The sequence below is a fragment of the Rhinolophus sinicus genome, linkage group LG07 (genome assembly GCF_036562045.2).
Source record: "Rhinolophus sinicus isolate RSC01 linkage group LG07, ASM3656204v1, whole genome shotgun sequence".
NCBI classification, from domain to species: domain Eukaryota; kingdom Metazoa; phylum Chordata; class Mammalia; order Chiroptera; family Rhinolophidae; genus Rhinolophus; species Rhinolophus sinicus.
The window spans coordinates 52,529,313-52,542,173 of record NC_133757.1 but is presented as its reverse complement, the minus strand read 5'-3'; the positions used below and the strand labels follow the sequence as shown (position 1 = coordinate 52,542,173).

General features: G+C 41.2%; 1 protein-coding gene across 1 annotated transcript in view; it reads right to left on the bottom strand.

Moving 5' to 3' along the window:
- Positions 1-12,861, bottom strand: part of LRMDA (leucine rich melanocyte differentiation associated) — a 1,023,793-nt gene that overhangs the window by 448,566 nt on the left and 562,366 nt on the right. The window contains exon 4 of the mRNA XM_019745989.2: positions 3,319-3,458. Coding sequence (XP_019601548.1) covers positions 3,319-3,458 — 140 coding nt within the window. The remainder of the gene's footprint in view (positions 1-3,318; positions 3,459-12,861) is intronic.

Here is a 12,861-nt window from a genome sequence, read left to right as displayed (position 1 = left end):
AATATCATTCATTTTTTAAGCAATTTTCTAGTGAAAATGTCACATAAATTTACATAGTGGCCCTAGTATTAGGCTCTGGGTAACAGCTAGAAGGAAGGCAGACCTCACGCTTTGTGGATAAAGGGACAGGAAAATAGTTTACCAAGATGGAAAAGAAAAAGGTGACTGCATTGCTTTATAGAAACCAAAATGTGACAGGAACCCTAAGTTCAAAAGTCTTAGTATGAAATCTTAAAATTTCTCAGGGTCAAATGAAGCACCAACTCCAGGATGAACAAAAAGCAGAGCTGCTTACAGACCATGCAACAGAATTACAGCACACACACATTTATCTCATCCAAATGCAAGTATGAGAGTGCTTGTCAAACCAGAAATAAAAAGTAAAATGAATAAAAAATTTAGAATGACTAGAGAATGGGCCTACTATTCCACTCAGCAATCAGCTGTCGTACAGTGAATGTGTAAGTAGATGAGCACATACTTAATGTTCCCACCACTCTTAGTTGCTGTTCCTCTCAGAGTGTGGTCACCTTGCCCTCATGGTGGGCAACTTCTGGATTTTCTACGATAATTTATAATAGATTTGATTTAGGCTATACCCAGCTTCTAGAATCCAGCTCCTCATGGCAACTTTGCCATATGTGCAACTATCACCTTCCCAGCCCCATCCTTCAATATCTTCCAGGGGAACAGCTCTAGAATGAGGAGCACAGGCTTGCAGGGTGCCCAAACCACCGCATGAAATGTGTCACTCATCTAGAACCAAGCCCTCCCTAAAGAATCATGCCCCCAAAACCAGCACTTGGATTGAGTCTGAAGGTTAGTCTCTTGCTCAACATCTAAATGGTTCTGATTCCGAATAGGCAATGTGCATTTGAGGTGCCCAGAGGGTCCTGAATCTCCCTACAATAATTACTCAGCTCCTGAGAGGAAGGGTAATTTCAAGTCAGTTCGAAAAGTTACCAAGCCCCTCTTCCATGGTCAGCACTACTTTAGGTATTAGTGCAGCTTCAAAGGGCAAGAAGATGCAGCTCTTACCTACTGGAAGCCATTCTCTAGATGGTGAAATATATGACATTGTGAGAGAAATATATGAGATAAAATGGTATGAGATAGTAAAGGAAGAACTGTAACTGCTTGGGAGCCGAGGATCTCCACCAACAGAGATTTTAAATACTACTACATAGCCCAAAAGTTCTTGATTGGGCATCAGAATCACCTACTGAATATTTTGTTGTATTTGCCACTAAGTGAATCAAAATGACTTGGATGATTCAGAAGTATAGCCTTGGTTAAAGGTCGCTGATCTAGACTGCTTCCCCGCCCACCCCCATTTTAAAGGTCCCACTGGCAAACTGGACTCCATATCAGATCATCTGATTTGACCCCTTATACCTTGGGTCTTTGTATTTTTGCCAATGTGACCAGTCACAGTAATAATAGCGTTAGCTTTTCTTTTCCTTTTACAACCTCATAAAGCCCTCTATTTAAGACTAAATAAAATGAGGTGGAATTGGAAACTTTCCTTACTCTACTTCTCTCATTCTAGAAAACAAAATGTGCCTACAGTTCAATCCACATATAGAATCATGAATGAATGAATGAATGAATGAATGAATGAATGAATGAATGAGTAGATGTGTGAATGTGTGTGTATATACACACGTACACTATTCATGGCTCTTTTAACAAATTAAACACAGAAATCCAAAACAAGAAAAAGTCAGAAAAAATAAGAATTTCCCAAACAATACTTAGATTACGAAAAATGTTGACTGAGAGAACTTGCTTGGATTTGCCTGAACTTTCCAAGACATATCTTATAAATAAGTTGCTGCAAGAAGATAAAATATGTTTTAAGTGTCTCCTTCATACCTGAAATCAGTCTGTTAAATGCTTCAAAGTTGATAAGAGTGTTAAAGGGCAAATTAAGTTCTAAGTGATTAAGCAACTTAAATGTTTGATTTAGAAATTTGTAATTATTCACTTGCTGGACAGTCACCATATTTCTCCTAATAGAACGCCATTCAAATCAGCAGTATGACATCCCGAATGAAAATCTTCACGATGGAGAAAGATTTAATACTTTCTTATAAGGAGGATTAGAGCTTTATTCTAAGATTAAGTCATCAAATAACCTAGAAAATGCAGTTAAAGGTATAAATTCTTCCTAGTAAAGAAATATAACTAAATTCTTGCTTTAACCTTACTTATACTGACGTGTGTGTATTTTTTAAAAACACACAAAATTTAATAGGCTTGAATAGCCTAGTATTTCTTACAGATTTGTATTTATACAAAATGAATGCCCCCAACTCTATGTCTTCATGGGTCACCAGAGATTTTTATATGAATCACAATAGAACAAATTCTTCCTCTCAAACCATTATCTTCCTTCCCCAATCCTTCCAAATTTATCTTCCAGTAGCTTTACCTGCCTTGTCTGTCCTTCCTTCATCCCTTCCTCCTCCCCACATTGATTTAAGGGGGCTTTTAATGAGAGCATATATCATAATGGAGAGGCGACACTTATGAAAACATCATTAAAAACATTTACCAAACAACAATCAAGAATGAAAGCATACAGAATTCAAAATGAAGAAGGACAATCAAACAAGTTTAGTAAAATGGGTCAAGAGACTCCCTAACAGAGGTGAATTTGGATCAGATGTTTCAAAGCAGATAGTTCAGAAATGGAGAGAAGAAAGAAAAGCATTTCTACTGGGAGCCTGTCAAAATACCCGCTGGTGGTCACTGAAACAGCCTTGTGGAACAAAGTTATCAGTCTTTGGGACTTCCTCTTGGGATTGTATAGAAGCTCCCCAAACTTTGGTGGGAAGCACTTTCTCTCCCAAAAGCGACTCTGAGGCAGACCACAGGAAGAGCAGGGGTCAACAAAATATAGCCCAGGGGTCAAATCTGGCCTGCTGCCTGTTTTTTAAAAATAAATTTTTATTGGAACCTAGCCCTTCCAGTTCATTTACTGATTGTTTATGGCTGCTTCTGCACTATAACAGCAGAGCTGAAGAGTTGTAACAGAGACCATATGACTTTCAAAGCGTAAAATATTACCCAGCCCTTTACACAATGTTTGTCAACCCCTGACCTAGACCACCCAAAAACTCTTCATGTTTCTTGACTCCTGTGACCTCAACAAATGGAGACAATGGCTACAGGTTACCCAAAGGTGAAAGTTTAACATTATTATGAGGAGTCCACTGATATTTACCAAATATCTAGTATGCACCAAATAGATTATCCCCCCAAAGATGCCACTTTTTTCTGTCTCTCACCATGTTCAAACCCCTGGACGCTCACCTGTATCTCTTGTAGTCTTCCTCATCCTTTTCCAAGCTGACTAGTTCATTGGGACACGCCACATTACCCAGCAGGCTGAGGTACTCCAGAGCTGGCGTCACTTCTGCCAGGTGATCAAGCAGACACTCCAAGTCAGTGATGTGACAAAGGTTAAGGATCTTGGTCCAGGAAGACAAAAGACTTGGCAAGAAGAATAGACCATAACTGACAGGGAAAGCCTAGCAGCTGATGAGTCTCGGTTGCTCCCATAAGACGACGTGGGTGAGGGTTGAAATCAACTTAGCTGTGGGTGTCTGACATGGCTAGTTTTTCACTCCTACTGTTGGGTACACAAACCATCTTTTCTCTGGGCAGGTAAGGCTAAGTTCAGATTACTTGAGAGAGAATGAATGAACGAACTTAATTGTTTTGTCACACTTTTCTTTCCTCTATAGTTCTGTGTTTTGTTCTTTTTTTTTTTTTTTTTTTTTTGTCTTAAATGATGAACGGTAGTTTCCATGTAGTAAAATATTTTACAATATGCAAATCCATAAAATTTAATTTTTTTCTAGTAATGAAAGCAAGACATTATTTCCAAAGGCTTCATTAAAAATAGATCATTTATCCTTTAAGGGGTAATTTATCATTAAAACATACAGGAATGGCAAGAACACAAACAGAAATTAGCCATCCCCTTATGATCTGAGAGCCTGTAGTGGAGCTAAGCATTGCTCAATGGCTTCACTGGTGGCAAGAAAGCATTGTATTGGGGGGTGGAGGGAGGAGAACAAAGCTAGGAGGAAAAGGGTAAGTTAGGACAAGTTTAGTCAAGCCAGGCAGGTCAAAATGCATTTCCTGAGAATCTGTTGTGAATCTAATATCCTATTATGGAAAAAATGGGAAAGACCAAGGAGGTTCATGGTGGTGAAATTATCCCATGATCCATCCCCTTAGTGGGATCCACTGTCCAGTCAAGGCAAACACTGAGACTCCCCCAAACCAAATGAGGAAGAGTGATAGATTCAGGGAATCACAGGCACTGGGAAGGACTAGTCCACACATCATTCCCTGGCTTGAGCCACATACAGATAAGCTGAGCCCTAGGCAAGGTGATGATTGGACAGGCCATATGAGCGGCCATGGATACTAGGAACCTGTGGATGAGAGGAGTTAGCCAACATCAGCAGAGAGAACGGGGTCTGTGACAGGGAATGACAGCAGAGCACATAGGGGCTAAAGATATAGGGGTGAAAGCAGCACACGAGTCAAAGACATGGGGTCGTTTCCAGGAGTGAGATACACTTGGACGTAGGAGAAGATAAAAATCACAGAGATGGGCTGCCCTTACTCTCTCAGGAGGTTATCTCACCATGGGATGTTATTCAGGTTTTTCTCGTACTTCATTTCAACTTGTCAGGGAGGAATGAACTCCGAATCCAACCAATGTCTGAATCCAGTTCCTAACATATCTGCCAAGGGGTCACCACAAGGTAGCCCGTTCTATCTCTAGCCACAGGCCCAATGTAACTGCTTGGAGTCACAAAACATAAGGCATTCTTCTCTTCCTCATGATGATTCTTCAGATATAGTAGTACCTCGGTTTTTTAATGTCTCTGTTGAACATTTTGGTTTACGAATGCAGTAAACCCCAAAGTAAATGCTTCAGTTTTCTAACACACCTTGGAAGTCAAACATGCCATGTGGCTGCAGCTGAGGCCTAGCTGTCGGCTGTTTTCGAACGTTTCAGAACTTGAATGGTCTTCTGGAATGGATTACGTTCGAAAACCGAGATACCACTGTAGTTGAAACCTCACATGTCTTTCATAAACCTTATGTTCTCTAAAGGAAGTTCCTTCAAGCATTCTTTATACACATGCTCTGCCACCATCATATGCAGGAACAAGCACTGGACTCTGGGAGGAGCAAGACAGAGACACTGAGAGGGAGAACACACGCAAAGAAGGGACAACTGGTAAAACAGGGTCCCAGCATACTCATGCACTGTGGGTTTCCATTGGCCAACATCACCCCCATTTCCTAGACAAGGACAAGACAATGGACACTGAAGTTATCAATCTTTCAAATCTTCAGCAAGTAACATCCAGGAATGACCACCAAGAACCACTGCAATGAGAATGATGAGAAGGGGGTAACGTGGAGAAGACCAGAGAGAAAGGTCCCAGCAGAAAGGTAAGGTTGGAAGTGTAGTGAGTGGCCAGGAGTCAAACACTGATATATTTCATCACTGAAGATAACATGCTTACTACTTTTTAAAGTTCAATCATCACGCTCTTTAAGAAAATCATTTAAATAAAACCAACTGAAATGACAGTGAACAATTTCAGGGGAAATGTGGCTTTTCCAGCAGGTTCCATCTCTGTATGCTTCACAGTCATTGCTACATTAAAAAAAGAAGAAAGGGTCCTGCCACTACTCTCTCTACTGGTGCTGCACTTAGCCTGGTTGGCACCTCAGGGACTGACCGTGTCATCCAGGTGGGTCTCCCATGCCTGCACTTGAACTTGCATGTGCCTCAGTCCCAGTCCTCGTTTCTCCCCTTCAGGGTTTGCTCCAATCCTCTACCCCACACATGGGACTCATCGGATGCTCCAAGGGGCACTAGGAGTCATGCCTATTGGGTTGTCCTGAAGCCTCACGGCCAGGCTCTGATTATCGGGGACAGCCAGATGATCGCTCCTGCTGGCCAGCACAGTCTTTCTTTCATGGGATTGCAAGAGAGTGGGCTGTCAAAATGGTGCTGACATACTGATGTGGGGTGATTCCAATTCTTTATGTACACAATGGCCCTAGAGAACCTAGTGGAAGCCCTTTCTGCTATGGATAGAAAAGTCCAACTAAAACCGATTTCCTTGTTAGGGACAAACTCCTTAAACCTTCATATGTTTTGTTTTTACACACTGTGTGAAGGTGGGAACATGAAGAAATGGAACTCAAAACTGGCAAGACTTTCAAGTTGAGGAAACATTGGGCAACTGAGTTGGACCAAACTCCCTCTCATTTATCAACATTTAGTGATTAGTGATGGGAAGTCCGGCATATCACCACCCAGGGAAGTAGGCCCAGTTTAATCTGAGTGAAACTTCAGATGTTAATTTACCACAGAGCTAATAAAGCTTGTATGTGAGGGCTCCTTGCTTGTGCAGGTCCCTTCCAGAGCCCTGAGAAAAGCCCTAGTAATCGTGTCACATGGTCACGGATTTTTGTAAAATTTGCAAAAGTAGGTTATTTGAAACCCAGTTGGTTAAGATCACTGTTTTTCCCCACTAGGACATCTTCCATCACATTTCCCTGAGCTGAGTGACATCAGAGTGGCTGCGGAAATCCTAGGAACCTGGCTAAGAGAAACTTGTGAAGAAGTGGCATTTAATTAGGATTCAGTGGGAAATATTTGTGTGGTTTGTAGTCATTTCTGTGTCTGGTTATTACAATAGTACCAGTAGTAATGGCTTCCAGTAATATTCCTATCACCCACATGCTGACACAACATGTGGGAACCAATAAAACTAATGATGAAATGTTTAATGAGTTTATCAATTCAAAGAACATTTAAAATGAAGTTGTTGAGTGCACACACATATACACACAAATAACTTGAAATTTCCTGGAAAAAAAAAGAAGTCATATATAAAGGAAATGTGTAAGAGTCTTTCCAATATTTAATAATTCTAAAAATGTTACCAATAATTTGGTGGTGAAATTACCAATAATGAATGGTGTAACTGAAAGAAACATCCCTAAACTACGAGGTCTGACAATTAAGTTCACGAATTCATCCTAGAAAAAAATGCTACATACCTCCTTGCTGAATATCACTAAGGTCACCTTCGAAGTACTCTCCTTGGGAAGCTATGCACTGACGTCAGTGCTTAGTCCACCCTTCAAAGTAATTTTGGAACTGTTTTTCTGGAATGGCCTTCAGAGCTGTCGTCGTATTACCCTTGATGTCCTGAGTGTCATCAAAATATCTTCCTTTCAGTATTTCCATTATCTTCAGGTAAAGAAAGAAGTCTTTGGAGGCCAGATCAGGTGAGTAGGGAGGGTATTCCAACACAGTTATTTGTTTACTGGCTAAAAACTCCCTCACAGACAGTGCCATGTAAGCTAGTACATTGTCAGGAGGAAAGAGCCATGAATTGTTTGCAAAAAGTTCAGGTCATCTAAGTTTTTCACGTAGCCTTTTCAGCACTTCCAAATAGCAAACTTGGTTAACTGTTTTGTCTAGTTGGTATAAATTCATAATGAACAATCCCTCTGATATCAAAATGGTTAGCTACATCGTTTTGACTCTTGATTTGGACTGACAGAACATTTTTGGTTGTGGAATATTGGCTGACTTCCATTGTGCACTTTGACGTTTTGTTTCAGGATCGTGTTGGTGCACCCATGTTTCATCACCAATGATAACACAGCCCAAAACATCGTCTTGTCTCTTCAAAAGGTCTTGGCAAACTTCGACTCTCCTTTGCTTTTCTTCATCAGTGAGTTCCTTTGGGGATATTTTTACACACACCTTTCCCATGCCAAGATTTTCAGTTAAGATTTTCCTGTTTCTCTGTTGTTTACTTGGTCTGCTATGCTTCTCACAGTCAGCCGATGATTTTCACACACAATTCAATGAGTTTTTGCAATGTTTTCATCAGTTCTTCTTGTTACTGGCCACCCTGACCTCTCTTCATCAATGATGTGTTCTCTCCCCTCAGAAAAATGTTTAATACATCTGTACACTGCCATTTTCTTCATGGCATTATCCCCATAAACTTGGACTAACCATGTCCCTGATTTTACTTCCAGTCTCGCCAAGTTTAACAAGAAAATGAATGTTTGTTTGTTGCTCTAATTCAAGCTCAGATATTCTCACAACAGCACACAAAAAAACACAACAACAATAATGAACGCCACTCAGTAAGACACTGCCACACGTCGACATGAACACAGTTGTGAGACCCTGATATACAAGGTTATGAAACCTCATCGAGCTGTTTGTACAGTGCTGCCACTGTAAGCGCATGATGGCAAGTTCGCGAACTTAATTGTCAGAACTTGTATTAAACATAAAAATCAATTAGATGGAATTATCTTTCATTCTCCCTATAGAAAATATTATAAATGTTAACTATATAATGAAATTATAAGGGAATTTGCAGGAAAAATTAGGAAAAAAGTTTTTATACGGGCATGCCTAGTACATCTAGCATAAAAAGATTACTTTTCTAAACATTTTAATGTGTGGTATTTTTCAACTTAAATATTTTTTAGTATACTTCCATATATTTCTATTCCAAATAAACATTCATCTTCATATGTAATTTTGTATTCACATATATGTAGGTTTGGCCTTTAAGGGGGCCTCCTCAAATTATGTAAGTTTCACACTCCACAAAATCTGTATGTGCCCCTACGCAGGAGGCTGTGGAGATATGGACTCATTTGAAGGTCTTGAGCATTTCTTGGACAAAGGGTCTGCAGGTTTCAAGAAGCTTCAGCCACCCTGTGCCAACGAATCCAAGGAATTCTGGACTTCTGTGGCCTTGGAGCCTGATTTGGATATTGTGTACGGCAGAAGCCACTCTGTCTTCTTAAGCCTTTCAACTACCTGCTAAGTGATCCATTGGGCTGAGCCGGGTGGTCTCCCCCAAATCCACACCATGCAGGAATCACTAGCACCTACTTCATGGATGCTCTAGACCAGAACTTCATCATTACTCTGGTACCTCTGGAGGATGAAACGTGAGAAAGAGTTCTAATTGGTTTCTTGGTCTCCTGGGTCAGCCAGGATGAGCACAATCCTCTCTTGCCTGATTGCGAGCTCTGAAATAGAACTTGTCACATTCCTTTTTGTCAAATGGCATAGGCAATTAACTGGAGGCAATCAGAGGAGGCAACTTGGGGTCCCTGGCTAACCAAGACCACTGCGGTGGAGACACTTTCACAGATTCTCACAAGGGCTTGTTTTGTTTTTCCTTTTTTAAAATTTGCAACTATCTGGCACAGTTTCAATTCTCTCCAGCTGGATTCTCGCACACACCTGGTTTCCTTCATCAAGTCTTCTCTAGAGTACTTGCCGTTTAGAATTTTTTCAATGTTGTCTACAGAAAGTTACCATGGCAGAGCCCAGCTGTCATGGCTAGGCTTGCCAAGGGAGATTTTCTGCTAGGGTCCAAGATCAAAGCAACATCTTGCCTTGAAAGTTTGGAGCATGAGGGAGAAGGGGAGTCTCCTGGTGTCATGGCCAGTTGCACAGGTCCAAAGCTGTTTCCCAGGTGAGGTTGGGCATGTATCCTCCCTCTGAGCTCAGCTCTAGGTCAGAAGGCAGCATCTATAACTACTGAGAGGATTTCAACCAGAGCTTATCCTAATATTGGATTTTTGAATGCTAACTAAACAGTCTACATGACATATTATCTCATTTTGATTTGCACGCAAGTCAGAAATACTATCACATCCAGAAAACAATTAAGGAAACTAGGGTCAAAGTTCACACTGTCAGCAAATGACAGTCTGTATTCAAACCTCGATCCTAAGAAATGACATTTCTAGGGGTATATGATTTGAGTTTTTCTAACACAAAAGGGGAATTTTAAATACTGAAAAATGAAAATTTTTATATGCTTTTGTGGGAGACTATAAGTGCTGTCATCCAGCTGTGCTCTGTAACTCAGTTATTTATAATTTGTACTTATTCTTGTCAAGTATTGAAGCTTTGGCTAACAGTAAAATGTACCAAGAAGTTGTAAAGTCTTTGAGTGTTAAAGTGATGTGTGTGTGTGTGTGTGTGTGTGTGTGTGTGTATTTATAATACCGTTTAAATTTCTCAACAATGTATATTACCCAATTTATAGATAAAGAAACTGAGGCCTCTGACAAGCTGCAGAGATGACAGAGAAAACTGCTGCAGGAACTCTCCTTACCACAGCTCAGCTGTACTACATGTCTTCCCCATGTCACTACAATTCATACTATCTCTTCAAACATGTGCTGAAGCACACATGGAGACAGAAAATGAAGCAATGAATTGTGATTTAAAATGAAGTCAGCTTATCACCCTTCCCCCACTCACCCCTAAAGGAAAAGTGGGTGAGAATCATTTGATTGTATTGTATGGAGGCTAAACATCTCTATTTTCCTGACATCTCAGCTGTTTCCTTATTTGGGGTTGGGTATTCAGATGTGATATGACTGAGACCATGACCAGGTACCCACTCCTCCTGGGCAAGAGCCAGGGATAGTGTGTACATACTCTTGCATGAGTGAAAGAGAGAGAGAACATGAGTGCTAAGGAGAAGTCAACTCCATGGCCAGTCACTACCGGGCCAGTCTAAATGAACCAAAACAAAGAAGTAAGTATGAGATAAGCTATGAACCAAGAGATGAAGAGGTAACCTGGGAAGAAGACCAGGACGGGCACACCAAAGCTGAGGGCTGAACAAAAGTGGAACACACGGCTGGGAGAACAAACACGGGAGGTCAAGCAGGAGGCATGCAGCCAAGAAGGGAGGCAGTGGTGCACTGAGAGGAAATCTGCCCGTCTGGGCTTGGGCCCTGGAGTCCCTTTCAGGAGCTCCCTGCCCCCAGGAGGGAGCAGGGCCGTGTGGGGCCAGGCACAGGCAGCTGACTCTGCCACCATCTCAGCTCTTCTTCCTGTGCAGTGATCATGTCCCTTCCCTGCACGTCAGAGTTTGGGGCTGAGAACTAGCATACCTGAGTTCTAGAGTGAGCTCCACCACAGACAATCTGTGTGACTTCAAAAGGTCATACTCGCCCAGTTTTTTCATAAAAATGAGAATTATTCCCAGTTGTACCCAACTCACAGAATGATATGAATGTAATATTAAATTTTACAAGTCAAAGAAGCACTCTAAACCTATACTCAGGCCTTGGTTATAATGTGGCCCACATAAGATCAAATAAGGTCACATAATTCTCTAGGATAATAATAACAGCAATAATATTAAACCTTACATAGAACTTACTATGTTACTATAACTTAGTATTTGTGAGGTTCCGACAGTAACTCTCACAACAACCTATGGGTGGGTATTATTATTGTCCCCATGTCACAGAGGAAACCAAAACACAGACATGTTAAATAATTTGTCCAAGTCATGCAGTAAGTGTAGACCCAGGTACAAGCCCAGGAAGTCTGGCTTCAGAGCTTGTTGTTCTTAACCACTATCTGACAGGCCTCTTGCTAAAAGATAAAAGAAACCCATTACCCAAGTTCCCAGGGTCAAGTAACATAGAGCATTGTATAAACACATTTAAATGTGAGTAAAACCCAAATGGAAGACTCTAGATTTGCAAGGCAGATAAAATGGGTGGGGCTGGGCGAGGGATGAATAACCATTCTACACATGGCAAAAAGCAAAAAATTAAAAACAAAAGAAACTTCACAAAAGAACTTGAAGTGGAACCCCATTTGATAGCAAGCTTCCCAATATGTGTGAAATAAGATTCAAATTACAAGAGTTAATACTCACCTTTTTGGAAGGTCACTAGTGACTTGATTCTATGTCTACCTTTATTACAAATATGGAGTAAAATCTCAAGGAGACAGAATACCAAGGCCTGTGTGTTAGATTGTTAATGGAATGAGTCATGCCACTATGCATTCATACCTTGTATAGTCCCCACTCACATTTGTTCTACATTTAGTATGTGACTTGCTTTGGCCATGGGACAGCAACACACATGCCAATAGGGCTTGACAAGTACTTGTACATTGGGGCTTTGCTCTTGGAACACCCCTCCTATGTGGAAAGGCCTGTGCTAGTCTGTGGGAGACATTTAGTTCAGCCAACAATCAGCACCAACTCCAGACATAGTAGTGAGGCCATGTCAGACCATCTAGTCCCAGCTGAGTCTCCATATAATTGTGGCTGCATGCGTGACACAAGGCAAAACTAGCAGAAGAACTGTCGGCTGAGCCCTGCCCAGATAGCTGGCCCATACTATTATAAACAAATATTTATTTTTTAAGCCACTAACTTTTGGGGGGTGAACTATTACGCAGCAAAGCTAACTGACAGAGCCCAATTCTAAGGCATTTCATGAAGGAGCAATAGCAACATGGAACCTAGTAACTGCTGGAGAGCCTAGGGTATTTTCACAAACAGGTAGGACAGTCAGGTCACTGAAAAGGTGGAGTCAGGAGTATTAGGCTAAAAAGATTACATATAATACTACTGCTGCTTTCACCTGCTTTTAATTCTATGACTTCTGGGTCAAGTCTAAGGGGAAACTGAGCTAACCTTCACAATCATACCAATAGCCCGGAGGAGAAAAAAGTCATGTTGCGTCCTGAGAGAGCCAACTGTTACCTTTCGAACCTACTGATAATGGCATACCACACAAGAGCATAGGGGCAGAATTAGCCAGCTTGACAGCTACACACTGCCATGCGCTTCAGTCCCTCCCAGGCCATTGCCATCACTCCTTCAGCATTACTGCTCCAGATCAGAGACGTTGAGGCATGGAGCAGAGAAAGGACTCAACCAAAGACAAACGAAATCTCTCTGCACTCTAGAGCCAAGAGGCCTGCTAATC